Source organism: Aspergillus pseudonomiae (genome assembly GCF_009193645.1).
Source record: "Aspergillus pseudonomiae strain CBS 119388 unplaced genomic scaffold BDV37scaffold_36, whole genome shotgun sequence".
In the NCBI taxonomy this organism is placed as follows: domain Eukaryota; kingdom Fungi; phylum Ascomycota; class Eurotiomycetes; order Eurotiales; family Aspergillaceae; genus Aspergillus; species Aspergillus pseudonomiae.
Genome location: NW_022476028.1, coordinates 125,114 through 150,877, shown reverse-complemented (window position 1 = coordinate 150,877; position 25,764 = coordinate 125,114). Strand labels below are relative to the sequence as shown.

General features: G+C 49.4%; 9 protein-coding genes across 9 annotated transcripts; 5 read left to right on the top strand and 4 right to left on the bottom strand.

Annotated features, from left to right (window-relative positions):
• Nucleotides 1–614: 614 nt before the first annotated feature.
• BDV37DRAFT_249249 (C2H2-type zinc finger protein) lies at nucleotides 615–2,745 on the bottom strand. The gene is made up of 2 exons (XM_032082057.1): nucleotides 2,580–2,745; nucleotides 615–2,515 (listed from the first exon to the last, which is right to left on the bottom strand). Exons 1-2 carry the CDS (start codon nucleotides 2,656–2,658, stop codon nucleotides 891–893), a joined length of 1,704 nt encoding a protein of 567 aa, XP_031941082.1. The 5' UTR covers nucleotides 2,659–2,745; the 3' UTR covers nucleotides 615–890.
• A 140-nt stretch (nucleotides 2,746–2,885) lies between these two features.
• On the top strand, nucleotides 2,886–3,975 carry BDV37DRAFT_127118 (DNA-directed RNA polymerase core subunit RPO26). The gene is made up of 4 exons (XM_032078673.1): nucleotides 2,886–3,049; nucleotides 3,172–3,462; nucleotides 3,522–3,641; nucleotides 3,707–3,975. Exons 1-4 carry the CDS (start codon nucleotides 3,015–3,017, stop codon nucleotides 3,738–3,740), a joined length of 480 nt encoding a protein of 159 aa, XP_031941081.1. The 5' UTR covers nucleotides 2,886–3,014; the 3' UTR covers nucleotides 3,741–3,975.
• A 1,204-nt stretch (nucleotides 3,976–5,179) lies between these two features.
• On the top strand, nucleotides 5,180–7,415 carry BDV37DRAFT_127126 (MCT family MFS transporter). Its single transcript, XM_032078674.1, has 3 exons — nucleotides 5,180–5,404; nucleotides 5,472–6,064; nucleotides 6,150–7,415. The coding sequence occupies exons 2-3, from the start codon at nucleotides 5,865–5,867 to the stop codon at nucleotides 7,276–7,278; spliced, it is 1,329 nt and encodes a 442-aa protein (XP_031941080.1). The 5' UTR covers nucleotides 5,180–5,404; nucleotides 5,472–5,864; the 3' UTR covers nucleotides 7,279–7,415.
• A 210-nt stretch (nucleotides 7,416–7,625) lies between these two features.
• On the bottom strand, nucleotides 7,626–8,720 carry BDV37DRAFT_127156 (peptide alpha-N-acetyltransferase complex B subunit NAT3). The gene is made up of 3 exons (XM_032078675.1): nucleotides 8,445–8,720; nucleotides 8,101–8,332; nucleotides 7,626–8,034 (listed from the first exon to the last, which is right to left on the bottom strand). The coding sequence occupies exons 1-3, from the start codon at nucleotides 8,611–8,613 to the stop codon at nucleotides 7,863–7,865; spliced, it is 573 nt and encodes a 190-aa protein (XP_031941079.1). The 5' UTR covers nucleotides 8,614–8,720; the 3' UTR covers nucleotides 7,626–7,862.
• Nucleotides 8,721–9,076: 356 nt separating this feature from the next.
• On the top strand, nucleotides 9,077–10,882 carry BDV37DRAFT_127031 (uncharacterized protein). The gene is made up of 2 exons (XM_032078670.1): nucleotides 9,077–9,940; nucleotides 10,017–10,882. Exons 1-2 carry the CDS (start codon nucleotides 9,222–9,224, stop codon nucleotides 10,591–10,593), a joined length of 1,296 nt encoding a protein of 431 aa, XP_031941078.1. The 5' UTR covers nucleotides 9,077–9,221; the 3' UTR covers nucleotides 10,594–10,882.
• A 566-nt stretch (nucleotides 10,883–11,448) lies between these two features.
• On the bottom strand, nucleotides 11,449–15,091 carry tif32 (putative eukaryotic translation initiation factor 3 subunit EifCa). The gene is made up of 4 exons (XM_032078671.1): nucleotides 14,881–15,091; nucleotides 14,550–14,774; nucleotides 12,110–14,484; nucleotides 11,449–12,036 (listed from the first exon to the last, which is right to left on the bottom strand). The coding sequence occupies exons 1-4, from the start codon at nucleotides 14,920–14,922 to the stop codon at nucleotides 11,559–11,561; spliced, it is 3,120 nt and encodes a 1,039-aa protein (XP_031941077.1). The 5' UTR covers nucleotides 14,923–15,091; the 3' UTR covers nucleotides 11,449–11,558.
• Nucleotides 15,092–16,591: 1,500 nt separating this feature from the next.
• BDV37DRAFT_283438 (guanine nucleotide-binding protein subunit gamma) lies at nucleotides 16,592–17,041 on the top strand (the record flags this gene model as incomplete). Its single annotated transcript, XM_032087291.1, has 3 exons — nucleotides 16,592–16,743; nucleotides 16,826–16,883; nucleotides 16,979–17,041. 3 exons carry the CDS (start codon nucleotides 16,592–16,594, stop codon nucleotides 17,039–17,041), a joined length of 273 nt encoding a protein of 90 aa, XP_031941076.1.
• A 1,244-nt stretch (nucleotides 17,042–18,285) lies between these two features.
• Nucleotides 18,286–19,085, top strand: BDV37DRAFT_283437 (SelT/SelW/SelH family protein; the record flags this gene model as incomplete). Its single annotated transcript, XM_032087290.1, has 3 exons — nucleotides 18,286–18,399; nucleotides 18,646–18,811; nucleotides 18,931–19,085. The coding sequence occupies 3 exons, from the start codon at nucleotides 18,286–18,288 to the stop codon at nucleotides 19,083–19,085; spliced, it is 435 nt and encodes a 144-aa protein (XP_031941075.1).
• A 1,044-nt stretch (nucleotides 19,086–20,129) lies between these two features.
• On the bottom strand, nucleotides 20,130–23,436 carry pdeB (3',5'-cyclic-nucleotide phosphodiesterase PDE2; the record flags this gene model as incomplete). The annotated part of the gene is made up of 5 exons (XM_032087289.1): nucleotides 20,130–22,153; nucleotides 22,223–22,392; nucleotides 22,443–22,505; nucleotides 22,571–23,168; nucleotides 23,232–23,436. 5 exons carry the CDS (start codon nucleotides 23,434–23,436, stop codon nucleotides 20,130–20,132), a joined length of 3,060 nt encoding a protein of 1,019 aa, XP_031941074.1.
• Between the last annotated feature and the right edge of the window lie 2,328 nt (nucleotides 23,437–25,764).

Here is a 25,764-nt window from a genome sequence, read left to right as displayed (position 1 = left end):
GAAAGTACAAACACAAACAATAGTCCATGAATAATGGTTTGTTTATTCAGGCTTGTTTACAGCCATATCCCTTTCTTGTGTATCGTGATTCTTTCTGTCTTTGCCTCTCTTTTCTCTCTATCTCATTCAATATCCTGCAAGAATATCTTCCCTCCAGTTCTTCTCCCTCCTCATTTTCAACGCAGCTCTGGGCATGCACAGTTCATCCGTTTTCTCAGCAGCCAGAACAGACCCTGCTATTCCCATTGTTGAAAGAGAGCATATTTTGTTCCATAAATACACCATAGCTGTTCCTGTACCAAGCCGTCAACATATTGTGAAAGAAAAGAGAAGATGCAAAAAAGAAAGCTAAATTCAGCTCACTAGACTACATAACCATATCTTGTTTCTGTTACTTTTCCTCCTATTTCTCATTTGTGTATCCCGGTTTCGCGAATATATCCTTAACAGTACTAAATCACCTGGAGTCAATACAGAACAGCTTGAGCTTCATATTTGGGGTCTAGCATTGCTATTATTAGATAGAATGGTACAAAGATGGTTTCTTTCGCAGGAGTTATTGGGTTTGTGTATGTTAATGTTTTCTACAGCTCAAATGTCTCTGTATATTTTGTTGAAACTTGGCTATTGAGTGCTGGGGTTTGTACAGATTAGGCAGGATATGGAAAGAGGAAGAGTGTCATGGGCTTATTTTGCTATAACTTAAATTGATTAACCAAGGATCATGCTCCATTATCTGGACTAGTCTGCAAGGTACTTTTGTGGTATCATATGCGCGAGGAAAAAAAATGAAAGAAAGAGAGTAACGTGGAAGATAGAAAATAAAGAGCAGATTGACCATGCACTATAAATCGCCAATGAGAAGAACCCGAAATTATCGTTGGAAATTTCTATACGTCCATCATATCATACGATAGTAAAGGATCGATCATCGCCATATCATCAGCATTTGATGTCTCCGCATCAACATCTTGCATCATAAAGTTGGAGTCGAATTCCAGAGTACTGGGGAAGCCTGGTGGGTTCAGGCCCGCAAGGGTATTTTCGTCCTTTGTGCCCAGATCTGCGCTCGCACCCAAGGCTTCCCCTAGAATATACGGTTCAGAAGAGGGGTCATCATCAAACTCAAGTCCGTAGATTCCAAGCATGTCACCGGTAATAGGCTCTGGGTCTTCAGCCAGCAATGCTCGCTGCATGAACATATCGCGGATCTCGTCTTCTGTACAGCTGTGTTTGCTGCCCATATGCACCCAAAGGTCATAGTTGCGGTGAAAGCGGTGCGCACAAGTATCAAAGAAACACGGAATATGGCGACCTGTTTCTTCGGCGTAGCCCTCACCCGTTAGAGCGGCCAGTGCTGATATACCAGTAGGTCTGCTTGGAGCATTCTGTTGTCCTTTACCAAGACCAAGACGTTGTCGTCGTTCAGCTTTAGCATTCAGGCAGCCAAGATGTGCGGTACGAATATGTTCTTCGAGAGCGAGTTTACTTCCGTATCGCTTTCCACATCCATCGCCATTCCACCCCGCTACCTTTTTGGAGTTCGAGAGGTCTGTCTCGCCACACACGAACCGTTTCTCGCCTTGGTGGACGGTCCGGATATGGACCGTCAGATTTCCTTTCTTCGTGAAGCTCCGATCACACCCGGGGACCACACACGGAAATACTTTTCGTTCTTCGAGACTCACATCACCGTGTGCGACTTCGAGATGCCGACGTAGTTCACGGGCTGTCGAACATGTGATAGAACAGTTGGAGCATTGTGGGGGATGGGCAGTTTTAATGTGAGCCTGAAGAAGAGCATAGGTAGGGAAAGTCACTGCGGACAAGCCAGCCGAAGGGTTATCTGAGGACGGATCGGCTACTTCCATATGCTGCGAGCACTCCGTGCAGCTGAACCGTTTCTCCGTGTGAACTCTGCTCTCATGTGCTCGCAGGTGACCAGCGGTGTCAAAAGCCATAGAGCATTTCAGACCAGTACTTGGATCAATATGCGGGCATTGAAATGGTTTTCGCTTCAAGTGAACGGTCGTTATATGCTTCTGGAGGGTCGAGTGCTTTCGGAAGGTTTCATTGCAAGGGGGATATTCCGTACAACGGTACTTTTCTTTTCCATCATGGGCAGCCAAATGGCGACGAAGACGGGACCCGGTTACAAAACTCTTTCCACACTCCGGCCGGTCACATACATAATCTCGAACTCCAGTGTGAGCGCTTTTGATATGATGATTCAAATGCGAAGCTCGCAAAAACGTCTTATCGCAATTTTCGTGAGTACATTCGAAGAGCCGTTCGTTATTATGCGAACGGAGATGTTCCTGGAGGCGGGCTGGGCGATTGAAGGCCTTTGTGCATCCGTCGAAAGGGCAGCGGTGAGTCTTCAGCTCGGAAGGGTACCTGGCTGAGATTGTTGAGATGGGAGTTGCCGGGGTCTCATGAAGGCTATTGCTATCTACACTCCCTTCATCTGACGATACGTAATCGCAATCGGAATGTGCTTCCTCGTAGATCGGATCTACATCCATTGAAGAATGCTTAGTCTTTCAATGATGCTCAAGGCCGGAAGGGAGCTTCCTTACCAGTATCATCCAGTGCCGTCTGCTTGAGGATCTTCTTGGGAGCATCAAGGCCTTCCGAGGCTTTTCTTTTTTGACCCATAGCTCAAGAGCACCAGAGTTACTACCTCCAAACTTATGACAGCATTTAGGACAATAATTTGATCAAAGAGCGACAGTTGAAAACAACGATAAATTTTATCTGAGATTGCTTATCGTGAAATTTTGCCGAAAATGCTGTTAAAGCGGTGAGATTAAAGCTCCCAAAAGGGACTAGTGTCTAAGGAACTTTTTCCGCCGCCTTCTCGAGTCGCGATATCGAATTCTTCACTCGGAAGCTCCGTCGCAATATCAATCGCTTTACCCCAGATCGTCCGGGACTCCGTATCGGCTTTTCATTCGCTTGTGTGGCACTTGTTCTCCATCTTTCCCCAGTTCCTTTGCGTTTAAACAGGCACAATGTCTGACTACGGTGACCACGGTGACGAGGACAAGTAAGAAGCCATTTCTCCACAGCAACCTACAGCTAGCGCAAAGAGAAGAGGATGCGCCAAACATGATCTCTTTGCCGGATGGCTGTTTCAATAGAAGTTCTTCTGGTTTAACACTTTTCTAGCTATGACTTCGACGCCGGTCAAGACTACGATGACAATGAGCCCGAAGACTTCTTGAACCCCGAGGACATTGAGGGCGTGGAAGGCGCAGAAGCATATGGAGAGGATCACTACACTCCCGCAGTCAATGGAGATCGTGTTGTCGTTTCGGGCGATCCTAGCGCCGGATACTCGGGGAAAGTGATGGAGCAAGTGCGGGAAAGGAAGGTGCCAAACGATCAGCGCACGACAACCCCATACATGACCAAGTATGAGCGGGCGCGTGTTCTGGGCACCAGGGCCTTGCAAATCAGGTGGGTCATAGACGGATATATCCTGGACGCGGGGAATTGTTGTTCTGACATATTACTAGTATGAACGCTCCTGTGCTTGTGGATCTTGAAGGAGAGACAGATCCCTTGCAAATCGCCATCAAGGAACTGAACCAGAAGAAAATTCCCCTCATTGTGAGAAGATATCTGCCTGATGGATGGTAAGCGGCATTTTTGATCCCCTAGCCTTTCAAACTCGGGTCTGACTGTTGTATCTCTCATTTAGGTACGAGGACTGGACATGCGAAGAATTACTCTAAATAAAAAGATGGAATGGGCGGCTGTGTATTGGAAATTGGGCTCTTTCTATTATCATGTACGTTCTTTCATTCCTTGTGTGCAGCATAGCGTTTGGAGTTTTGGAGTAGGAAAGCGGACCATAATGGCTAGCCAGCCTAGGTCACTGGGAAGGGAAAAAAACCACAAAACGATAACGCAGTACAGTTTATTGCAATATAGAAAAAGAAAAAATAGTTTTGATGTTGACACTGTTGCTTTCCATAGGATCCTACCATGCTACTATAAAATAATTTTAGACGCGCGTTGACACTTGTCAACCCGATTATTGGTGACCAGTTTGCTACATTCACGAAAGTACCACAACTATTTCTACACCTTACTTGTATAACCCGCGGTCATGGACACTTCAGGACGAGGTATTACTGCCTGTACAGTACTCGTTTTATGAGATTACGGGGCGCCAGATTTCAGGGTCATTGAAACCCTTGTGAGTATTTACTCAGAAGGGCAGGCTTCTAAGCTCCACATGCTTTGGTATGGGTGATTCCACCCCGAATGGTTGAAGGTTTCTGAAGGGCATCACAGCGTTCAATTTCGGACAGTCTCATACACTTCTATTCTTGACAGCTTCTATACACTATACCCCATTAGTGACGGGCCTAATGACCGTAATATATTGGCTGGGTAGCCTGGATTGTCTCTATCTAGTCTACCATAAATCAGGACAGATGTCATACTACTTTGCAGTGAGCGTCGGTTATTTGGGTCATAGCTACACTGTGGCTTAGCTTCGAAGCGGATGCAGAGCCAAGCTCGATAAAGTTACCCTAATGTGAAAGGTAGTGGAGACATCGAACTAAGTATAGACTCTATAGAGAGGAAGGTGACAAAACGTAGGAGCGAACTACGTACGTTGATTGAAACCGTTTTAGGGTCTGCACCGGGTGGGAGATTTTCCGGGGCCGGATCAAATACGATCATGTTCAAACGATGCAAAAGGCGATAAACAGGTGACCAAGGATTTTTTTTTAAGTTCCCCCACATTCTTATACAAGAGACCTCGTTACGTCGCTGCTGATTGTACAGAGGTCCCTGGGGGTTCAGACGGACGATAATGGCCTTCGTGCAGATATCAATCGATAAGCCCGCATCATGATCTCCCACGTGGAGATTTAGGGCTTCTCCGTATCAATACAGGTTTATTGTTCGGAGGTGAAATCGGAACCCGCAGACTCCACTGGGTCGTGACTCATGGAAAAGGACCTTAATTTCGTCCACGTCCTTTTTTGGGCCGATATACGGTTCATATGGGCTGAGCCAATTGATACCAAGAAAGCCAAGATTCCTGAATGATCATCCTCTGAAAGATCAAATGTGACATGGATTAATAATATGGTCTCCTTCCCCGCTGGATAATCGGCACGTCGTCACACTACTCGGCTAGACGTTTGATGCGGTGACTGCCGACCACTCGTCCTTGAGCCAATCAATGATGGGACCTCATGAAACCTACAGGTCTCAATTATCATCGGTTTGAAGCTCAGGTGTTCAAGTGTTGGGCATTCTCAATACTTGGGGTAGCCTTGCAGTCGATACATCAGGATTGAAGGTTCAGCTTTGGATATGGTAGTCACCGTCGGCAATGCGCCGTGAAATGGTTGACGCCCTGTGTAGTGTGTACTCGGTAATTCAGTCATTAGCCAGTAGGGTGCTTTCCACCGATGGGTCACTAACAAATTTCTTTGTTCTAGGCTACTTTTTTTCGCAATTTTTCTGGCTTTGCTTGAAGGATGGGACCCGTGATTGTGGACCGTCTCCCCGAAAGTCTCCACCGGCCCTGGGTTTAACCTGGTGCGCAAGCTTAGCCTGCTATCGGCCCGCTGCGACAAAAGGCGCTGAGAAAATGTAATGCCAATTCATAAATCTCCACTGTTCCGGTCTCAGACCACTGTAGTTTCCTCTTCGCTTATCTTTCTGAGGTAGCATTACTACTGGCCTGCCAGACTTCGTCGGAAAGCGCCTCCCCAAACTTGACCACAGCGTCGTTGTGCGTGTCTATCTCACCCTCCCTTCCTTGCCTGTGTCTTCTATGTGTTTCTGCATTCGCAGAAGGGCTGTTTAACCGCAAGCGAGCCGCTGTCAACATGGGTACGGATGCTGATATCGAAGAGAAGGTTATCGTGGATCCCGGGGCAAATAACCATCTACATAATGGCAACGAACAGAGGTCCGATTTGTCGGACTCTTCTTCTGGAGAGAAACCCGAAGAAGAGCCAACCTTTGACACGGGGTTGAATACCTGGCTGCAAGTCCTTGGCTCGTTCTTCCTGTTCTTCAATTCTTGGTATGTGCCATTCATACGTCGTGCGATGCACTTAGACATGTATCCTTTACTTGTGAGGCAACTCGCTAACTTCGTCATATTTTAGGGGTGTCATCAACACCTGGGGTGCATTCCAAACGTACTACGAACAGAGTTTCTTGTCCGACATGTCCTCAGACTCTATTGCCTGGATTGGATCCTTGCAGTCGTTCCTTCTCATGTTGTTCGGAGTAGTGACTGGTCCCCTGTTCGATGCAGGCTATTTCCGTGGCCTTATCACCTTCGGGTCTGTTGGGCTGCCATTTGGCCTTATGATGACTAGTCTATCCTCCAAGTTCTGGCACCTAATCCTCGCACAAGGGGTTGTTATCGGACTATCAGCCGGCTGTCTGTTCGTCCCCTCGGTCGCCATCCTACCTCAGTACTTCCAAAAGAAGAGAGGGCTGGCCAATGGACTGGCTGCCTCGGGAAGCAGCATTGGTGGCGTGATCTACCCAATAATGTTCAATCAACTGCAGGAGAGGGTTGGGTTCGAGTGGGCTACGCGTGCGTTGGGGTTCCTTTGTTTCGGGACCTGCTGCATCTCATGTTGCATCATGCGAATGCGCTTCCAGCCTAAGGAGAAACGCAAGCTGTTTCAGCTTTCAGCTTATAAAGAACCGCAATTTGTCATGTTTTCCATCGCTATGTTTATGGGCTTTTTGGGGTTCTACAACTTCTTGTTCTACGTCCAGTCCTACGCCATCCAGACTGGGATTGTCGACTCCAACCTGGGTTTCTATCTTCTTTCCATGCTGAACGCCGGGTCCACCTTGGGACGAGTCTTGCCCAACTTCGTTGCCGACCATACCGGCCCTTTGAACGTGCTCACCCCTGCCGCTACCGCTACCGCTATTCTTGCCTTTGCCTGGATTGGTGTGCACAACGTCCCTGGTATCATCGTCTTGGCCGTTCTATATGGTCTTACTTCCGGTGGTTTCGTTTCGCTGCCGCCGGTGGTCATGGCTAGTATGACCAAGGACATCCGCACCTTGGGAACACGCTTGGGTATGGTCTTCTCAACCACTTCGTTCGGACTGTTAATCGGAACACCAATCGGCGGTGCCATTCTGGACAGCACCCATAAGTATCTTGGTGTTCAACTTTTCACTGCCTGCTGTCTCATCACGGCTTCTTCGATTTTTGCTGCGCTGAGACTGTCTCGCACAGGCTTCCATCTTACTGCTAAAGCCTAAACTCAGGAGCCCTGCCTCTTCCTATCAGGCCTGAAGCCATATGAGGAATGCTGTTCTTGCCCTTTTGAGTCAAGCCCCGATAGGAAAACGAGGCCGCTCCAACACAGAGCTATCGGCATCCCTTCTCAGGGTTTCTATGCCCCTAACGGGACACCCCAACTTGAACAGATCGTAACGGTCGAATGATATCTCACCACACGAAGTCATTGCATTATGCCGGGAGGCTGGAGTTTTGGGCCCTAGAAAAGTTGCATGCTTTCATAGATACTTGCTTTTAAGTTTGCACGTTTATACATAATTTAATGTCAAATAGATAGACTACAATTTCAGGACTTGAGCTACAGTATTTTAAGCGCCAGAAACATTTTAGAGCGCATGGTCCACTCAATGCAGTTTTCCTCATTCCGTACACATTTATGTCGACATCATCTAATAGAGCGCGAAGCACTGCAAAGAATCCCGGATGCAAGAACAACACAAAAGAGACAGAAGATCGAAGATAACACCGAAACACCTGAATGCTAAAATATACCGCACTTTTATTATGCACATACCCAAGCAAACATCGAAACAGACCAGGGACTCTATGAAACATCCTCTGGACTAACAAGGAAATCCTCCCCATTTTCCCGTACATGTTGTAGATTCTTATCTCGAGAGCATGGCTTCCGCATATCAAATGCGTCTTCACCGGAATCTGACATTCCCGTCGGATCATCGCTATAGTAATTCACCACCCGTCGGAATACAGAGTATCTGTTGTAGGAGCCCTTGTCAGCCTTGCAAATTTGCGACATGCGCATTGGATCGCGCGATACTCACCCCATTCCCTTATACATGTCCACCGCTATCTTATTCCCAGACCGGACATACAAGTCCACAAACCAGGCGTCGTTGATGTCGGATCCACGCTCGAGTCTCTCGGTGAGACGGCGAGCGTGGCCAAGCCGACGCCATGCGGGCGCCACCGTCAAGACGGTGATGTGGCCGTGCCAGGGAGTATAGTGTTCAGAGTGACGCATGGACGGGTGTTGTTCTTCGGTCTTTCCCATGACTGTTATATGAATGGCGCCACGTTAGCGACATGCATATGCGATATGTAGTGGGGCCCAGAATCTAAATCTGGGTGTCATGGAACAAGTATTATGGCTATTCCTTCCACATACTGTAACCGACAATGCCTTCCCGGCGGTCTTGGACGCTGCTGAAGAGGGAAGGCCACCGCATGAGGTAATTAAGGTAGAAGCCCAGGTCATAGTTCTCCGTTAATGGGTCGAGGTTCGTCAGGTTGAGGGAGAGTAGGTCCGTCGGGGACATGCGCCGGATGGAACTCATGGTGGTGTGGTCAGTATGAAATGGAAAGTGAATGAATATAAATGGATGGTTAAGAATAGGTAATCAGTGATAGGTTATGTAGAAACAGAGGAATGTGGTGGGAAATTATTAAATTGTCCTGAAGGTAATTGATTGAATTGAAGCTCCGCCGTGGGGAAAGAAACCATCGGCCCAATTGGGGCTTCGGCGGTCACGGGAAAAATGCCGCTCTGGCCGATGATTTGGACGGCCTCAACTTTCCCTTATTTTGCTCCACGCCGTCTCATTCATTCACTCCCTCGAATCATTGTCACTGGTAAATATCTTGGTTTGTTTTGAGGTACAGAGCTTGAACTTTTGTCTCTTTTTTTTTTTTTACAAATATTTCCTGGAGCGTCCTGGTGATGCGGTTGACCCAGTATTGTTGACATCCTTTTACTCTACTTTCCCCTCCGCGCCGCAACCCCTGGTCACGTTCCAAGACCATCATCGGAGGGACCCTTGCAGCTGCAATTTCCAACGGCTCGTTCGCTCCGCTATATTAAAACGTTGTCTGAGTGACACCTGCAGTCTTTCTTTCTCAACCTTCTCTTTTTCCGATTATCCATCCAACTGGCTGGGGTTGAACCATGCCGTCCATCCCACCATCTCCCCTGAGACTGTCTCACCGCCATCATCCGTCCCAATCTAGCATCGACTTTGACCCTATTTCTCCAGGCACATATGCTCCAAATGGCTTCTCTCATAGCCCTCCAAGGTCGCCTATGTCCCCTCGCTTTTCAGCCTCGTCATCGCCGGCCCGCGGACACCATGCGCAAAGCATAAACGGATCTCATTATAGAATGTCGGGTGACTTTGGCAGTGCTGCGGATATGGGTGGGGGTGGCTTGGGAAACCTTGCAGACGAACTGGCTGATGCTTGGGAGCAGGAGGAGGGCGGCTATGGGTATACGTCAGGACAGGAGGTCGAACATATCCCTGCCGATTCGCAACATATGGATCGCAGCGACTCAGAGGACGGCTATCACATGGGAACCAGGACACCGTCGTCAGGTTACTCGTCCGAGCGTGCTTCCCTGCAGCCTCCAAAACCCAAGACTCGGAATGGTGGTCATCGACATCGCCGAACCGAATCACAATATGACGGTTCAGACTACGGCCCTGACTCGGACCTGGAGGAAGCGGCGGACATCTCGCCAAGTCTAGAGATGCAGATGGCGGAGGTTGAGAGCTTGGCTCGGCGGGGATTGGAAAACAATGGGAGTGAAAGTGATCACGCCATTGCTCGCGTTGTTGAAGCACTTCGGGATCTTGGTGGACAGAGTGGGATCGAAAACAATGCTATGAGGTATGGCCGTCCTTCACTCGTCCAGACTGATTTGCTTTTGTGAAGTAATTATACTGATTTTGGCCTATCCGCACAGACTTATCACAGCACACTCTTCCATTACTTCACATCTCACCCACCAAACTCGGACTCTCCAAACACTCACCCACCCTCTCCTTTTCTCTCCTTTCCCTCTTCTCTCCGAAGATGCTATAGATTCCCTCATCCCTCTGATCGACGACGAGCTCTTACCCAACCTCCCTTATCCTTTCCCGGTCCAATCCCGTCACTCATCAGGACCCTCAACACCCTCTCACTCACCCGCTCTTAACCCGCTCTATTCCCTCCAATCACTCGTTTCGCAAACATCCGAAATCACACTCTCTTTACAAAGCTTAAGCGATACGCTTTACGAATCGCGCCAGCTAACAGCCACCGCCTCTCGAAGACTCCGATCCGCGCGCGAACTGGTCTCCGAACTCCGCCGTGAAGAAGAAAGTCGCGAAGAGGGCACCCGGTGGATTGAGAAAGGCGATTGGGATCGCCGTCTTCGAGACCGGGAAGCCGGGCGCGAGTGCGGAGACGTTGTCAGCGGCTTCGAAGCCGTCTGCGGAGAATGGAGGGAGAGACTCTTCGGAGCTGCCGGCGCAGAAGCCGCCACTGCCGCTGCTTGAAACCAAACTCACGAACGGAAATTCTCACGATAACATCGCCTCAGCATATGAATGATCCGCGCAATATTAGAGGCTGCGACATACCCCTTTTTACTTTGACTTTGACTCTTCCTTTCCAAGTATATAGATCTTCATTCACGTCGTGCACTTATTCCTTTGTTCTGAACCTATTCTCAACATAAATACTACACGAGACAACCAGACATACATACATACACCCTATCTATCTCCTTTTTTGAAGTACTTACCCTGCCAATCGCGGCCCATTAGATACGACATCTTAACCAATCCTCTTTGTTGTTCCTTTTCTTTCTCTTCGCAGGCCGAGATACATTCCTTTACCAGTTACACCGGTCCGTTTCTTGCCAGTTAATTTCTGCTTTGTACAGTAAGGCGTTGAAAAGGACACACCAGATAAACAAAGAATAAATACCATGAGTAGTTTAACGGAAAGTACCCACCCAAGGAAATAATCAGGCAAAGTACGCTACTCAGTTACTGGGTGTAGCATGTTCGTGACAATTCCCGAATCAATCTGCAATATTTATATGAAAGGTAGGTAAGAGTGTCAAGTCAAATCAACATGAATTAGACATCATACGCCACCAATTACCCATTGGCAAGAGTTTGAACAAAAGCGGAAAGGTGACAATCATATACGGTGAAAGAAAGAGACTCATAGCTTCTGCATTATCCATCCAAGTAACTGTCGGATATGACAGGAAAGAAGGTGGTGAAGACTTCATTTAATGGAACATAAATGCATTTGGTGAACATGAGAGACTATCTAGGGACCAGATTAAAAGATGTCCCTGGAGTCTCAGCGATCATCATAGAAACAAGGTAAATGATACCGTGGAGGAGACAATGCGAACATGAGGGTGAGAGAGAATAAAAAGGGAGAAATTGTAAAAGCAACACATCCTTTCAACATTCCAAGAAACTTTTCAAACGACGTGAATTATTTACTGGCCTTGTTGCTGCTTCCACCGAGGCACCCACTTTCCAGCGCTCTTAGGCTCCTCAGAAGTAGCAGCGGGGGTTTGCGTACGAGAGGGGGGAGTGGAGGAACCGGACTCGCGAGCACTAGGGGGCACGTAGCGGCTTGGTGCAGCGCCGTTAGAAGGGGGAGCAGCGGGGGCAGTTGAAGAACCAGAGCGGAGATGAGGGGGCACGTAGCCACCGGTCCGGCGGGGAGGCTGGGCAGCAGCAGGCTCTTCCTTGGCAGGCTCAGGAGCAGCACCGCCGGTGGCCTCCTTGGCGGCCTGACGCTCTCTCCAGCTAGGTCCGCCACCAGTGCGAGGAGCCAGGTTGAGGCGAGGAGCAGTACGTTCGGGCTCTGCACGAGAGGGCGGCTCTGGAACACCGGCTTTCCGAGAAGCACGACGGGCTTCGGCCTCCTCTTCGCGCTGCTTCTGTTTAAGGGCAATCTCATCGAGTTTCCTGGAAGTAAGGTTAGCAACATTTCTTCAATATTGACAAAATAAGCCAACAGGGGTCAAAACCGTGCACTCACTTTCTCTCCTCTTCGCGCTTCGCCTTCTCCTCAGCCAGAACACGTCTGCGCTCTTCCTCCTTGGCAGCACGCTCTTCTTCTTCACGCTGAATACGCTCCTCTTCCTCCTTCTGGCGACGTTCAGCTTCCTCACGCTCAGCCCTCTCACGGCGCCTACGGTCCTGCACTTCCTTGATACGTTGCTTCTTCTTGGCCTCGAAGTCTCTCTCGGCAGCCTTGCGGCGCCTCTCAAACTCCTCGTGACGCTTCTCAGAGACATCCTTGCGGAAGTTGTTGAACACAGGTACCAGACGGCTGAGACGGTGCTTGAGAGCAACAGCCTCCTTGTGCTTGTCCTCAGCCTCCTTCAAGGTCTCGGCCTTCATGGCTTCGTAGAGCTCCATATCACGCTTCTTCTGTGCCTCATAGTCGGCAGGAATGTGTTTCAACTCCTCGCGACGGAAAGCACGCTCCAGATGGTCAATACGCTTACCAGTGGTGCGAATACGATCGTTGAGTTCGTTCTTCTCCTTCTCGAGCTGGGCGAGCTTCATCGCACGAAGGCGGTTAGCATCGAGGTCCTTGAGATCAACTTCGCTGAGGTCAATGCCCTTCACTCCGCTCTTCAACTCCTCGATTTGCTTCTTGAGTTCCTGCTCGCGGATACGATCCTGCTCATCCTTGATGCGCTTCTTCTCACGCTCGCGCTGCTCATCAAGCAGACGCTGCTTCTCAGCCTCTTGGAGCTGCTGGGTACGGATCCGCTTGCGGGTCTCCTCTTCTCTCTGTTTACGCTGGAGAGCGTCAGTGGCGGCCTCCTTCTTCTTGTCGATAACGACACGGCGAGCCAAGGTCTCCTCATGCTCCTTGGCAGCACCAGCAGCAGCGCGGGCGTGGGCGGCCTGCTTGGCTTGCAGACGAGCCTCGTTGTAGGAGGGATCGACATACATGCACGAAACATGAAGAGTCTTGGCGAGGCGGGTGAGCTGCAGGCGGGCGATTTCAGCAGGAGTGTTCTGCATGCGCTGCACCGAGCCGATCTCGCTTTCAGCAGATCCAGCGGCGCTGCCAGAGTGCAGGGCCTTAGCAGACGAGAAGACGTCGGTATCGAAGGTAAGAACACCCGAGATGTGGTCCACCCGAATGGCAAGATCTCCCTTCTTGCAGCCGTTCATAATGAACTTCTCGATCATGGCGGGGGTGACCTGGAAGGGGTCGGGGAACTGGGCCAGCTCGTACACGAACTTCAGCGAAACCGACTCATAAACCTGAGACAGCTGCTGGAAGAGACGGGTCAGAATGACCTGCTGAAGAGGCACAACGTACTTCTCCATCTCGGGATCAGCGCCAATCTGCTTGAGGATAGGGGTGATCTTCTTGCAGATGGACAGGGGGTGGAAGTCGACCTCGAGGATGTTGTAGAGGTCACGGATCTCAGGGCGAACACGCTTCAGCAGTCCCTTGTTGAGGGCATCCTTGAAGAGGACCGCACGGGTGGGGGACTGGGCCATACCCAGAAGGTTGGTGAGGCGAGTGTTCTTGTTCTTGCGGACCTCATCCACATCGACCAAGGCGCCACGAGAGCGAGAGGTGCTGATCACGGGAATGGCAAGAGCAGACAGGAGGACGAAAGAGGCGGCCTTGGTCATGTCGGCATCAGTAACAGAAGGGTTCTCCTTCTTGGTACCCTGACCGGCGGCGAGGGCGGCAGCGGACTGGCGGAGGAGGTTGTAGTAGCGGCTCCAGGCAGCGGCGTGGAAAAGATAGTTCTCGCTAACCAGGAAGATGCGAGCCAGCTTCTCGTAGTAGTTGGCCATCATGACGTTCTTGGCAGGGCGCTTGCTGAGGCTCAGAAGGGTGTGGATGTCCTCAATGCTGCGGAAAGCCTCCTGCCAGAGTTCCAACTCAACGGCCACATTCAACTGCTGGAAACGGGTATCCAAATGGCGCTGGAGAGTATCGGGATCGCTCAGGTTGATGGCGTGCATCTGAGCGGAATACTTGGCAGCGTTCTGCACATGGTTCCGGAGGAGCTCACAGAGCCTGCGGAATTCCGTCTTGCGGGTGTACTTCAGGCAGAACTGGAAGGCCTGGAGAGCGGTGGTCTGGTACATCACCTCGAGACGAGCATTGTTCTTCAAGATTTCCAGAACGGTCCGGTAGGTCTCCCAAAGGAACTTGAGCCATGGGGTCACGACAGCACGGTCGGTACGATCACGGGACTGCTCACCGGAAACAGTGGCGAGAAGGATGGTCTCGGGGGTTTCGATGGCTTCCAAATCTTCCACATTGGTCGAGGGGGCGGCCGATTCCAACGAGGACTGGATCTCATCGGCCTTGGCTTGGGCTTCGGTCACCTTCTTCTCGGCGAGTTCGATGAACTTCTTGAGGACGACCTGCAAATACACACAACCTGTAAGCTTCTCTCTGATCCACCTCCGATCGCCCATGGTTCGCGTACCTCGATAGTGGCCACATTGGTGTTCTGAGCGATGTTCTTATATTGATACAATCCATCCTTGGCGGCCTTTCCCTTGCGAAGATCCACGCACAGCTCGACGAAAAGTAGCATAACCGGTTCCAGCGAAGCGATGGGGCTGCTGCGCGTCCTCTTGGAGGTGACATGTTCGTGAAGGACATTAAGGGCGGCGGGGGCCTGGCCCACGGCGATAAGTTCCTGAGCCCTCTAAGACGAGCAAAAACGCCAGCGTTAGTTTCCATCAAGCATCTCCGTTATCCGCGACCGTCATGATTTTGCATCGATGTCCATCGCAGCAGAAGGTTCCACTCACCTTCAGGACATTTTCGGGCTTGATATGGGGAGGAGGCGGCATGATGGGCGACGAATGCTTCGGGATGAGCGATTCCTATCGAATTCTGGCAAAAACGGCACACGTCTGTGGTTCGAGGGGCGAAAAATGGTGGATTTCGCTCGACAACGGCGGGCAGCAAGTGTCGAAAGCGATAAAGTCCCTATTTGCGAATACACTGCCACGCGACGGCCCTTCAACGTCGGTTGGGGAGGGATCTTTGGCTCTGGCGGGCGTTGTGCGAGAATTCAAAAAACAGGCCGAAGGGCTTCCCACTTCGGTTAAGCGACCTAAGTCACGTGATATGAAGGGGGAGTCAGCGCGACGCCGCGTGATCCCTCACTCCAAATCATGGTATAAATATGCAATCTAGGCTGGGACTAACAGAAGGATCTAATCCCTGGCTATATTTCTGCCCGGGAATGGGGATTCAGCTCCGGGTGGTTCGTGAGCCTGGAGCCATTCTGATCTCCTGGAAGGAGCTCGGACTCGGACAATACGCCGGCTGGAGAAAACAATGGGGTCGCATTCCACCAGAGGGATTGGGTCCCTCTCCGTGATCAGTCAGCTGGGGAACCACTTGGTCGTGTGTACTTGGTAGGACCTGGATCCTGTCGAGGACTCTGTACAAGTCACCATCCAGTCTGCAGGACGGGCAATGGCCATGACCTCCAATAGACCATGAAACAGACCATCAATGGCCGGTCATCACGTGTGGTGTATGATACGGTAACATCGAGAACACGTGAGGGGATGGAAGCGTCCATGCGAGAGACATTCAATGAGGAATGTAATACAGAAGCGGACGTAAGATCAATCAGAATCATAATAACAAGAGGCACTATGAATCCAATGGGTTTCGCTCATCCTTCTTAAGAGCTTCGATGAATAGACAATCGGATGATCCGTTCCCAAATTTGACTACTTTTTCCACATCGATCATCCGCTTTTTTTTTTGTGGTGGTTGTTTTTTATTTTTATTTTTTTTTACTAGGGGAGATAAACTGACTAATGAGACTAAGTAACTAGCCAAACTAGTTATATTTTACTCCATTTTTTTTTTTCCCAGGTTCAGGGGGAAGAAGGAAAAAAGCTGAGAAGGCAAGACGGAAGTTGGTTCGTTAATTAAAAACCAACATCCGAGATCTTACCCCCCAAAAACCAAAGTTCAAAGGTCGCCTCACAGACCACCCAATTCTTCATTTCCCATTTCTCTCTCCTCTTTCTTAGCCTCTCGACTTGTCACTCTTTCCCAAGTTCTAATCCTTGTCTCGGGGCCTCGCCTTTTTGCTTCTTTTTTACTTTTCTTCCTTTTATTCTTTTATTTTCACTTGAGCAATTATTTCCGGGTCAGCCTATTCGGTCGTTCTCTCCGTTGAACCCTTCCCCCCCAAAGTAATATTGGAAAGTCGTTCTCTCGCTCATAATTTAATTTCCTCCCACCATAACCGCAGCCTCTCCCTTTTGGTCGGTCCGCCTTCTTTCCCCTTACTCACTCGGCTCAACGCGCGAACCTTACTTGACCACATTCTCTTCCTACTTACCGGTCCAACCCACACAAACCCCCCCCTTCCCTTCCCGTGTGTGTGTGTGCGCATATAGTTAATTCACACCTCAATCGTCCCGATAATACAAAAAAAAAAGATTAAGATAAAAAAAGAAAAAGGAACCAAGAACAACTTAATCTATCACGATGCCTGCCTACGAGCTTCGATCGGGAGGGGATGTGAAGAACAAGAAGCAAAGTGTGGCCGATTTGAAGTATCGACGATTGACAGAACTCAATGCTCGTCTGAAGGAAGACCTGGACCGTCCCCGGGTCAAAGTGTCCGAGGCTGCGATGTCGTACGTCGTTCCCAATTCCCACTTGTTCTACCCCTCGTGTGCGACCGACGGATACTGATACCATCCGTCTGGACTGGAACAGGCTGATTAACTACTGCAACAACACTCGCGACTTTATGGTACCTTCCGTATGGGGTCAGGTATGCGACGTCAAAATCTCCCCTGCACGAGGGACTCCGCGTCTAGCTCGTGCGATCGAAAACAGAATCAGGGAAACTAACCAACCTCCTCCCAGGTCGACAAACGCGATGACCCATACGCTCCTCAGCAGCAGGGAGGCTGTTGCACGGTCATGTAATGGATCCACGCCATTAACTAAGCTGGACTCGCCACCACGCGGTCCATTGTACCCTCGAACGCTACGACATCACCTTCTACTACCTAATCTTATTCTTCTCAATACCTCTTTTTGACCTTTGGAAACGTCGCATCGCTACTCACTCGCCACGACCAGGACCACGTACCGACAACCGATCAGCGGGGAGGCGCGGGATTTCTGGGTGCTCGTGAGGCTGCTCAGCCCCCGAAGGAAACACGCGCTGGACTTGCATGAACTTCGGACGCTGACGACGGGGAAGTGTACGGTCGCATTTGCCCATGGGATCCGCTGTTTGATGACCACGATGCACTTCAATACGCGACGTCTCTATTTTTTTTCCTCTTACTTTTTTCTCTGAGCTATTTGTGCCTTGATGTGTTGAAAATTCCCTTTCTAGCCTTGGCAGTATGCCCATTTCTTCCCAGTGATATCTTTGATTCCTTGATATTTCCTATGTTCTGCAGTTATGGATGGTGTGGGCTCTTTTTGTTTCCTTCTCCCTTTTTTTTTTCCCTCTCTCTCTCTCTCTCTCTCTGATTCCAAAAGAAAATCACCACAAATCCTCGGAGGGACGATGTGACGTCCTGGCGTCAGATTTGATGGTCCTTCTTGTATCATAGATTTGGTGGTCTTGAACCAACTATAATACCGACACGACTGATTCAAATCCCGGGAGCTGCAGCGCAAGATGCACCACCTCCAATTGTATGTATGCAGTAAGCACTATCGTAAGCATTCGACCCAGTACCAGCAGCCTCGGAGCAAACAGGCTGCATAAACCAAGAGACAACGACCCCATTGAGCAAATCAGAGGCCGCCATGAATAAAATCCACCGCCGAAGAGCCTCAGGTCATCGTTAGTCGTTCTGGCAAACTCCACCCGCCGCTGACATCATCCGCCGCCATTGCCCTTCATCCATATCAATCCCGACCATAGTAGATCGATCAATCAATCACCACTCCACCACCCACCAAAGAAACGCAAACACGAAGGCAAATTGACCAAATCGACCATCCACCGGAACTAAATCCTACAATTCCCAACCCAGAAAAATATAGTTCAAGGGAAAAAAAAAAACAAAAAAAAAAAAAGAAACGCAAACACGAAGGCAAATTGACCAAATCGACCATCCACCGGAACTAAATCCTACAATTCCCAACCCAGAAAAATATAGTTCAAGAAAAAAAAAAAAAAAAAAAAAAAAAAAAAAAAAAAAGGAAAAATGACAAGCCCCGAACCACCGAAAAAGGCCTCCATCACCACAGATAAAGTACACCTCCCACGCATCACAATCCAATACTGCACACAATGTAAATGGATGCTAAGAGCTGCCTATGTATGTCACTCTTCCCTTTCTTTTCCTTTCCTTTTTTTTTTCCTTTCCCCTTTTACCATACCCGTACCACCCCTATATCAACCAACATGACTCATTGGTAAAACCCATATCACAAAACGCATTGATATCATATCATATCAATAACCCCCAACCCAATATCACAAACCCCAACCCTCCCCCCCAAATTCCCTGTATAACCTATCGACTTCCCCAAACTAACACCTCCCCCCCCCCCCTCCCAAAAAGTTCGCCCAAGAGCTCCTCTCAACCTTCAGCACCGACCTGGGCGAGGTAGCCCTCATCCCGGCCACGGGGGGTATCTTCACAGTAACGATATACCATTCCCCGTCAACGGAGACGGGGACACAGGAGACGATCTTGTGGGATCGGAAGACGAATGGGGGGTTTCCTGGTATGTACTGGTAGTCCCGTTCATTGTTTCTGGTCTTTTTTTTTTCTGCCGGGTTGGGTGTTGGTTGATTGGTTTGGGTTTTGCTTGTGTGGAGGGAGGCGATGCTGATATATCTGTAGAGGTGAAGATGCTCAAGTCGTTGGTGAGGAATGTGATTGATCCGTCCAGGGACTTGGGTCATACGGATCGGGCGCTGAGGGCTACTGGTGTGTCTGTGAAGGAGGGAGGTGAGAAGGGAGAGGGGGACCAGAAGGAGTGTGAGGATTGTCGGTGATGGAGTTGAGTTGGTATGGTTTGTCCTGAAGGGCTGCCTGCAAGAAAGGGATTGCGTGGCAAACATCTGATTCCAAGGGATAGATATACCTTTAATATATAGACACGCGAAACTACTGTAAGACTGTCGTCAAGTTATGATATGTCATAGAGCACTATATATAACTAGGTGACAATAACACCACTACAAGATGGTTAGAAAGATCTAGACCACGCTCGACGACTTAGGTGAGTGAAATATATATATCACTGCATTGGCCTATGGCACAATCATGGTACTGGAAAAGAAAAGCGACAGCGAAATGCAACTATAGACCCGTGTTTTTAAACACAAATGAAATGTAAGGCACAGTCCAGCCATCTGGTGAACCTCAGAACGCCAAAACCACGCCCTGACTCTATGTTCGCCAACCCAAAGCCTATCCGGTAGAAGAGATCCAGTAGGAGAACAAGGAAATGGTCAAAGTGAGTGAACGATAATAATACGGAATAAAAGGGAATATCGAGGAGGAGGAAAAAAAATTGAAAAATGAAAAAGAGACAAGGGACAGAATGAAGGCGTCAGAAGGTTGACAAAAAAGGAGAAGAATATATAAGAGAGGGTTCAAGAGTTTTAATGCGTCCCTGCAGTCAAAAGCTGACCCCTGACTTCAGATATCATCTGGTCAGGATATCCGAGATCCACAAGTGGGATTGATACACCCGGAAAGCCAGTACTGCTGGTGTGCGGAGAGCATCGCCAGTGGCGCCATGATATAGTCATCGGGATGCCATCCGAAAGGACTCAAAACATGCACATACCAGTATCGCGGGCCATTCCGCGCGTCTACCTCGGGAACCATGCTTTTTCTTTTTGGTTGCTCGGGTTCGTATGTCAACCGAGCCGGTCGTGAACATCATGCAATTCCATCGTTAATCGAGTCATCAGCCAATGCATTACCCAATCCTCCCATTGATCCACATGAATCCCAGCCAGAAACACCTTGAAACCATGTAAAACAAACAGAACATTGATCGATGAAATCCTCTTGAAAGATAGATACCATCATGATTCACCGCTCAGCTCATGATGGTGAGAATGATGGGTTTTGCGTTTCCAGAATGCTAATCGCAGGCGACTTCGACGTTTCAACAACTTGCGCGATGACTGATCTCCGCCGCTGGATCCATCCCATTGCTGACCATTGCCATCGTGCTTTGGGCTTCCAGGGGAGTGTGCAGGCTGTTTAGAATAGCCATTGCTGTTCCCTCTCACGGGTGCCATAGTATGATTCTTGTTCATCTCATCCGACTGAGAATGGGAAGTATGGCTAGACTGTGGTGGATGACCCTCCGATTCCCGGTCGATATTGGAAGAGCCTGGACGCGCGTCGCCTCTATCACTTTCACGATCGCTCCTGCTACTGCTTTCCTGGCTAAAGTCTTTGTCCTCACCGTCATCTACAGTGAGGAAACTGGTTGCGTTCGTCGCAGGAGAAATAGGAGTCATGTTATTGCTGTAGTTGCTGATGCTGTGGGTTCGGGTACAACTGTTCCGCTGCGAGTTCGATGGGCCAGATGTGCGTCCCGATGAGTTAGTGTTGGCGTGATGGTGACGATAGTTTTGCGGACCATTGCGTGAACTGCTCGGTCTTTCGCCTGTGATCTCCCCGGCACTGTTGCGGACGCCCGAAAGATCGTGTGAACCATCTTCCTTATGCGAGTTAGAGCAAATTACGGCGGCCAGAACTGCGGGATCCCTTGAAGAGTGGCCGTCAGCGGCCCCATTTGATACTCCGGAATCCGTCCGAACCCTATTTCTCTCTGGGGACGCGCCTGCGATGGAGACCATGTCAAGATCTGGCACAGCGTTGGAGGACTTGCGCGATGGTGTTTGCGACGGCAAGGGATTTCCAGTTATGTCCATTGAAGGACCGGCTGTGTCCGGAGAGACGACAGGGCTGATAGTGTTCTCGTTTAAAGTCCCGCGCGAGGTCTCAGAACCCACAGACGAGTGGGCTGCACCGAAGTAATCTGCCTCGCGCCGACAACTGTTTTCATTGCTTGGTAATGCTTGCTTGGCAGAAGAATCCGGTCCGCTCGTCGTTAACGGTGCGCGGAGACCCTTGAAGCCCTTCAAACTCACAGCGGGGCTCTGAGTACAAGGAGATACCACGTCTTCAGGGCCATTTTCGTCCAGTAACGCCTGCTTTCGTTTCTCCAAATCAGCGAGGTGGTGCCATCTGGATTGGTTATTTCGAATATGCTCAACGGTGAATCGCATATCGGGTAAGATATCCGCTACACCCTCGAATAGAGGAAGAGCAAATATAGACATGAAACCGATCTGACCGATAGCGAGTTTATATACGTTCCCGAGTTCTGGTGGTCCGCCGAACAAAGCAGTTTCCATGCCAACCTCCTTTTCCATTTCACCTTGATTGGCGAACTCCTCCTGCAGAATTTTGGTCCATTTTTCAGCCACATCCCATGGCCGCGCCACATTACTGATATCGGCGCATTTGATCAGCAGACCACATAGAAGGGTCTTGTACATATCAAGATCCTGGGGTTTCCATCCATCAACAGTCTGACCGTTCTCATAGAATTTCTCCTGCAAAGACCCAAGTCGCTCCATGAACTTCTGATGGACGCCCATGTCTGTTGCCAAGATCGAGCTGATCAGCAACTTGCGAATCTGCTTATCCTTGAATGCGGACGGCCAATAGCGGCGTAGGATCTGCGAAAAGGCAGCGCAGTGGAATGCCTCCAGCACCGAGTTGTCATTGTAGAGCTGTGCCAGCGGTGCGTTGAGCTTGACCAGGAAAAAGTTGTTCACTCCAGGGTGGCCCACGTCATGACCGATTGCCGAAATCAACAGCGTAAGAGTATCGAAGGGTGTGAGAAGGGATGCAATAGGAGATTTCGAATCAGTGTCTCGGGTCACTGACCTATAAGGGGGTAGAGCACCGATGTGAAGGAGGAAATAAAATACAGATTGCAAGACGTCAATAGCATGTCGAAAGTTATGGTAGAGAACAAAGGAGTTGTAGGATGCACGACATGCGAGTAAGAATGTCCGAAGTTCACCTAATTCACGAAAACCATACCCAATCAGCCATCTCAGCAGATTTCTACAGGATTTCATGATTCACTTACCTGGTGTTAATTGCCACTGTTCCAGATTTGGCATAGTGAAGGCATGGTGCAGGATTTCAGAAGCCCCCAGCACAAGTTCATCATCAGAAAAATCATGAGCTGTAAAGTTCCAGTTCCCGATCTGCTCTTTTATGAGCTCCTCACGTTCTGGGCTCACATTTAATTCACTCCTAGAATGGTGAGTTAGACAAGTTGGTGTTATAGGCACTGCAGTACATACTGATCTTGGAATTCTTCTATCACCTCTTCGGGATTGCAGATGCCCTTCATAAGCTTCGACACCCTACACAACACAGTCAGCACTGCATTCGAAGCTAATGATGGTTGGAACCATCAGAATGAACTCACATTGCTTCTCTTAAGTAGGCATATGGCTGCTCATCGTGTACACCTACCCACGAATGCTTGCGCAACTTTTTTCTGGACATGAAGCGCGACTGTTCTCTCAAAGCGGACTTGCGAGCACGGAAGGCGTGGACTACAAGGCCCTGCATCCTAGCGTTGCTCAGGGGTGACGCTAAGACGTCAACGGCGCCCGCATCTAAGCATTTCGATATCTGCTGAAATTCGGGCATCGCCCCATTGCGCTGGGGGTCCACAGACACACTACTAGGGACTTGAGCAGAAGAGCGCAAGACAGCAACCGGGACGATTAAGTTTGGGGACTCTTGGACTTGAATGTCGGCAGACAGTCCCGACAACAACTTCAGATCGTGTACCCCTTCGGACTGAGACGAGAAGGTGAAGCCGCGACGCAAAGACGCCGGAGATGGAGGAGATACCTCGGGCCATGAGCCCCGGCCACTTTTCCGACGGGATAAGCCGGCGTCTTCCCCTGACAAATCGACGTCAAAGAACGCGAAGATAGGTCGGCACGTTGTGAGGGCGTCGTCACTAAGTTCGGCGAGTTTGGATGCGAGAGAAGGGCCAACATTACAAAGATAAACTATACCGGAGACTTCAGTCAGTAACAGTACCGCGCGAAGCACTGGGTGAACATAAGACATACTCCGTTTGCAGACCCCCAGTAGAACTTCCACATCTGATCTCAGAGAATCGGGTTCGTCAGGAAATGTAGAGGCACCGGAACTGGAGGTATTCGAGGAATCAGTTGGGCTTTGATACACCCACCGTTCTTGGACGACACGGCGATCAATATACACGGCCGAACATTCGACACCATCCATGCTGTCGACTGGGTTCGGCACACCCATAGCTTAGAGCTTCTCCAGTTCAATGTGTGATGGATGGACAAGAGAAGTAATAGATCGGTCAAAGAGAAGACAATATTCTACCCAGTTCAAACTCGGTCTCATAAGGCTAACACCGAGTTGATAGTGTAGGTTGCAGCGCGAATAATTACGGGGAAACGAAGCAATGAAACACGGAAAAACGAGTGGCTGGCAGAGTAGGTAGAGAAGGTGAGGGTGGACGGTAGGTGAAATGAAAAAGGAGAGACTGAGAAATGGTAAGGAGCAACGGCCCTAATCTTTTTTGCGTTCTATCGGGTCAGCAACCATATGCAAAGTTTTGGTGATGTAGTGTATGTGGGCGACACGGCGAAGCCAGTATGATGGAGAGGATCAAAGAGGACTGCGCCCAAGAAGCAGCTGCAGGTGCGCATTCGAACAATGGATTGTTCGCTGTACTTGTCCACAGGGATTTGATCAATTGTCAACCTGCCCAGAGCGAAATACCTGCCCAGAGTCTCTGTTTCCGAGACATCCAGTTCTTTGTTCCATACACAAGCCTCCAGATGGCAGTCTACCACGATCGCCACATACACGTACACGGGATCCACTCACGTTTGGGGTCTGCAAAGTTCGGTAGGTCGAGAGAATAAAGAGACCGAGAGCGAAACACGACCTGGTGTGGGCCAATTGCTAAGTGCTGTGCTGTTCTGCACTACCAAAATCACCGCCGATAGAAACCGATTAGGAGCACCCCGCGGGATCGCGACTCAGGTAAGATTCGCCGAAATCAAGGACGACAAAATTCGAGGCCCAGAAGCGGGAAATCTTAGGGCGTCATGGTGGGCCACGGGCAGGGCCACACGGGAAAATGATGACACGAGACTCAAAAAGGTGAAGAAGAGGAGCACAGCGTGCGGTCGCGCCGACGATCGACAATCAAGGCGTCTATTAGGAGAGCAAAAAAAAAAGTCGACGAAGCAAAGAAACGACGATAGAAGACGGGAACAATAGTCCGAGGGTAGGTGAAAGACCGGAGGTGTGCGTTCAGATATGAGGCCGGTTGAGTACTTGTACAAAGGGGGATGTTGGCACAGAGAGGCGAAGGAAAATGAAAAAGGGAGATAATGTGCAGATAGTCGTCAATGAAATTGTTCAGACAGGAGAATAAGATTGTAACAAAAAGGAAGGGAAGAATGAGAAAGAAGAGAAGAAGAAGAAGGAGAAGAAGAAGACGATAGATGATGGAAGGAGGGAACGAATTCAGGGAGTGGGAAGAAGAGTGGAGGACGAGTGGATTGATTGAGGTTCTTTGGGTAATTCCGATCCAAGGGCCCTATCGGTTGGCGCAAATGTAAGTATAACTCTGGAGAACAGAGGGAAGGTTCAGTTCCGTCCAAGTAGGGCAATGGAAACAGATGAAGATAAACCGTCCAGTAGGAAATGCCAGCTCCGGAAAGGTAGAGGTCAGCGGCGTGCGCTTTGTGAGACTGACTTCTTTTTCCTTCGTTTTTTTCCCCTTCGCTCAGGCTTTCTTCCAGACTTCCAGAAGGTCGCGGCACGGCGGGTGTGGGCGTCGTCAGACTCGGCGATGGGGCCGATCTGTAGGTAGAGTAAGGTATTTATTACATACGGAGAGGTATTGATAGGGTAACCGATGTGGTGTATCGTTAATCCTGTCGGAGGTCCTCCAGTACGTCTTCCATACCTGCCAGTTACTAGTCTCTTTTTACTATTAATAACCCTTGGCCTTCTTTTACAGTGGTTTCATTAATTGATGTAGGTATAATTCATTCATACGTCAATGGGGTGGGGGATTTTGTATCTTCCCTGCATGGGGTTCATCACCATGACAGGAACCAAGTCAGACATCTTCAAGATGGAAAAGGTTTGGGAGATAAAAACACGACAAGTAAGTACCTTACCAACCAGTGGAATCCCTACCCAACCGGACGAGGAACCACCCAATTTCCTGATGATCGTGATATGTGTCCAATCCGGTCTCCGGGCAGCATGTAAGGAAGAAGACTAGAAACTCGACAGAACTGAGCTGAGCCACAAATGAGGGGACACGGACGCACGAATCGGGTGAAGGTTCGTAACAGGTTAGAAAAAAAAAAAAAAAGAAAAAAGAAAATATTATTAAGAAGTGACCAACACTGGCGAGATAAAGTGAGCGGAGAGAGTGGAGAGGATGACGCTTAAAGCAAACAATCTCATTAGTTCCTTTCAATCTCCGTGGGTTTTCTAGAATGCCGGCTGAATTTCCTAAATCACCACTAAATCTATCGTTAGATTCAATGAAGGATTGTAATTTAGGATTGCTGGGTAAATTATTACCGGAAGTGTTTG

Bases quoted from the DNA above. Each gene is read 5' to 3' on its own strand.
- BDV37DRAFT_249249 (XM_032082057.1), bottom strand. From the start codon at position 2,658: ATGGGTCAAAAAAGAAAAGCCTCGGAAGGCCTTGATGCTCCCAAGAAG. The intron at 2,516-2,579 runs GTAAGGAAGCTC...CAATGGATGTAG, and splicing joins GACGGCACTGGATGATACTG to ATCCGATCTACGAGGAAGCA.
- BDV37DRAFT_127118 (XM_032078673.1), top strand. From the start codon at position 3,015: ATGTCTGACTACGGTGACCACGGTGACGAGGACAA. The intron at 3,463-3,521 runs GTGGGTCATAGA...ACATATTACTAG, and splicing joins ACCAGGGCCTTGCAAATCAG to TATGAACGCTCCTGTGCTTG. The intron at 3,642-3,706 runs GTAAGCGGCATT...TCTCTCATTTAG, and splicing joins AGATATCTGCCTGATGGATG to GTACGAGGACTGGACATGCG.
- BDV37DRAFT_127126 (XM_032078674.1), top strand. From the start codon at position 5,865: ATGGGTACGGATGCTGATATCGAAGAGAAGGTTATCGTGGATCCCGGG. The intron at 6,065-6,149 runs GTATGTGCCATT...GTCATATTTTAG, and splicing joins TTCCTGTTCTTCAATTCTTG to GGGTGTCATCAACACCTGGG.
- BDV37DRAFT_127156 (XM_032078675.1), bottom strand. From the start codon at position 8,613: ATGAGTTCCATCCGGCGCATGTCCCCGACGGACCTACTCTCCCTCAAC. The intron at 8,333-8,444 runs GTATGTGGAAGG...TTCATATAACAG, and splicing joins GGAAGGCATTGTCGGTTACA to TCATGGGAAAGACCGAAGAA. The intron at 8,035-8,100 runs GTGAGTATCGCG...CTCCTACAACAG, and splicing joins GACATGTATAAGGGAATGGG to ATACTCTGTATTCCGACGGG.
- BDV37DRAFT_127031 (XM_032078670.1), top strand. From the start codon at position 9,222: ATGCCGTCCATCCCACCATCTCCCCTGAGACTGTCTCACCGCCATCAT. The intron at 9,941-10,016 runs GTATGGCCGTCC...CTATCCGCACAG, and splicing joins ATCGAAAACAATGCTATGAG to ACTTATCACAGCACACTCTT.
- tif32 (XM_032078671.1), bottom strand. From the start codon at position 14,922: ATGCCGCCTCCTCCCCATATCAAGCCCGAAAATGTCCTGAAG. The intron at 14,775-14,880 runs GTGAGTGGAACC...TGCTCGTCTTAG, and splicing joins AGCCCGAAAATGTCCTGAAG to AGGGCTCAGGAACTTATCGC. The intron at 14,485-14,549 runs GTACGCGAACCA...GTGTATTTGCAG, and splicing joins CCAATGTGGCCACTATCGAG to GTCGTCCTCAAGAAGTTCAT.